General features: G+C 41.7%; 1 protein-coding gene across 1 annotated transcript; it reads right to left on the reverse strand.

Moving 5' to 3' along the window:
• Window positions 1–490: 490 nt before the first annotated feature.
• Window positions 491–958, reverse strand: LOC136573517 (high mobility group nucleosome-binding domain-containing protein 5-like). Its single transcript, XM_066574795.1, has one exon. The coding sequence runs from the start codon at window positions 956–958 to the stop codon at window positions 491–493; it is 468 nt and encodes a 155-aa protein (XP_066430892.1).
• Window positions 959–2917: the final 1959 nt, after the last annotated feature.

Raw genomic sequence — 2917 nt, forward strand, 5'->3', positions numbered from 1 at the left:
AGATCTCTCCCGTGATCTGTTTATACCCAGGACTGTGACTGTGACAAGGGGGAATCTGCTATGTCTAGAGGAAAGATGGTTTCTACACCGACATATAAGGGGGTTCTTTACTGTAAGAGCAGTGAGACGATGGAACTCTCTGCCTGAGGATGTGGTGATGGTGAACTCGATAAAAGAGATCAAGAGGGGCCTGGACATCTTTCTTGAGTGATACAATATTATGTTATAGTCACTGGTTACTTAAGAAGGGTTGTTGATTATTCTGATATAGTATTAGAGTCAGGAAGGAACTTTTTCCCTAAAATGAGGGATTAGGATTTTTGGCCTTCCTTTCAATCAATATGGCAGGATAATAAACTGAACTGGATGGACATCTGTCTTTTCTCAACCTTACATACTATGTTATTTCTAGAGACATAGTTCTTAACATTGGAAAACTATATGGGTAAAATGCCTTTTTTTCCTCTCTTCAATCCATCTTTTGTCCCTTTCATCCTTCTTCCTTCCCTCCCTCTCTCCCTTCTTTCCTGCCTTTCCTTCCCTTCCTTACTCCCTCCTCTACCCGGTCTACCATCCTTTCTTTTTTGCCCTTCCTTTGTTCCTTCCCTTTCTCCCCTTGACTCCCATCCTTCCTTCTTCTCTTTCTTCCGGTGCCTTCTTCCTTCCCTTTTCTTTCATTCCATCCTTCTTTCTTCCCTTCTTTCCTTCCATACCTTCCTTCCAAATATCCTTTCCTTCCTCCCTCCCCTTTTTCCTTTTCTTTATTCCCTTCCATTTTTCCTTCTCCCTCTCTATTTCTTCCATACCCTTCCCTTTCTTTCATCCCTTCTTCCTCTCCACCCTTCCATCCTTCCTTTTTTTCTTTCCCATCTCCCTCCAATCCTTCCATATCCCCATTCTTTTCTTTCCTTTCATTCTTTCCATTCTTATTTCTTCCTTTCCCTTTTTTCCTTACCATCCTCCCTATCTTTCCTTTTTTTCCTTTTCTGTCCTTCCTTCCCTCTGCATCCTTCATTCCTGTTCTATCAAGGGGGGATTAAACAGATACACACGTCTACAGATGAAATATGGTGCATAAAATTGCCTTTTAATTCCCTACTACTTATTTCTTTTTTAGCCTCAGCAAACTGGGAATGATAGTGTTAAGAACCAAGCCGGGTAAGAGAAATCTATTGTTCCGAGCAGCACAGCAGATTTTCAATGCAGCTCTTCAACGCCGAATTCTCATTGGATTAATCTTTTAACCCATTCATGTCCCAGCTGCATATTTTGCAAGGAAAATAAACCGTGTCTTATTTTCTGTGCACTATTTTACAAAATCTGCGTTCCATAGTAGCAGAGACGAATGTATCGCTCTGCAATACGTTTTATGTATTGGGATAACTTTCTAATTGACACTAATGCAATCAGTCTAGGTAAGACAATAAATAACTTCTGGTATAACGAGTTCTATCTGATGACAGACCGGGCTCTGCTGCGTTGGGTACTAGTTTCTGTGAAGCAAACATTTTAATTTTGATTTGGCCATTTACGTTTGCAGATTTTACCGAGTAGATTCCTATTTTTACCCGGATGCACAATAGCGCGATTTCTATCATGGAGACATGAGCGCCAATCTTTTTGATTCAATAATACAGGTATTTTAAGAATTTCTGACACCTTAGGTAAAGTCCTAGCATGGAGCTATCATTAAAATACCTCTAGTTGCAGCAGAATGCCCCTAGTTAATTTATATTCCTTCCATTCAGTTGGCGTTTCGTGTTGACATGTCAGCTATTGTAATGTAGTATTTGATCTTTAGGACGCTCTGGTTTGTTTTGCAAAGTACTTTACATTCTGAACATTAAAAGAACATTATGAAATACTCCTCGTTTGAATGCAGGCATGAATTAAAAAGCAGCTTTTCCACGTATTTTCTAAGCTTTCTGGAGGTCACTGGCTTTATCATTTTTATTTCATCTGTTTAGCAGAATCCGCAGTATTTTACCTATTTACATATCAGTTATGATAACCTTTACCTTCCTAATAGAAAGAAGAGACATACATGCATTCAGCCGCATAGTTTGCATATTTCCATAGGATTTTTGCTTCACTGAGTTTTCATAAACAGGTAACTTTCTTAGGGTGCACTCACAGGGGTGTATGTGCCCCCCCTGGGGTATTAGAACTTCACACGGATGCAAAATCTGCACGCGCTAAAGACAGAGAATAGGATCCAATGGATTGGTTCTCATGAGTGCGGAAAAAAGTAGGACCTGCTCGATCTTTCTGCTTTTAGCGCAGCAAAGGCTCCCATAGAAGACTATGGGAAGTGCGCAAATACGCAAGGGGAAGCACGAAACACGGCGCAAAATGTGAGGAAAATTATACCTAGACCTCATTAGGCTAACTAGCCTTTTAAACCACAGAAGTGGTGTGTGTTAACTGGTCCTGGCTGCGCAAAAAGTGCTATGCGCAGAAGCACGCTAATCTACTTCAAAAACCTTGCTTGTGCACAAGTGCATTGGACTGTGGGGAGCGTTTTTTGTGCATAGGGTTGTCTGAATAAGCCCATACGCACGTATTGTTCATGCACATAAAATACGTAGTACACAGCAAATACACATGTACATACATGTTACAACACAGGTGCGACGGTTCCTTCAGACGGACGTATGCGCAAAAGCGCATTTTTCAGCGTGATGCATTTCTGCCATGAACAAGGTAGATTTGTGCGCATATCAGCGCATTTCACTGTACTTTTGCACACGCAGGGCATGTTCACATGGTAGCAGGAGCCCCCCTGTTATTTAAAAGGCTAATGAGTTGCTGATTAGAGATGAGCGAACACGTTCGGCCCCGCCCCTTTTTCGCCCGAACACCGAACTTTGCGAACACTTCAGTGTTCGGGCGAAAAAGTTCGGGGGCCGCCGTGGCA

The sequence above is a fragment of the Eleutherodactylus coqui genome, chromosome 7, assembly GCF_035609145.1.
Source record: "Eleutherodactylus coqui strain aEleCoq1 chromosome 7, aEleCoq1.hap1, whole genome shotgun sequence".
NCBI classification, from domain to species: Eukaryota; Metazoa; Chordata; class Amphibia; order Anura; family Eleutherodactylidae; genus Eleutherodactylus; species Eleutherodactylus coqui.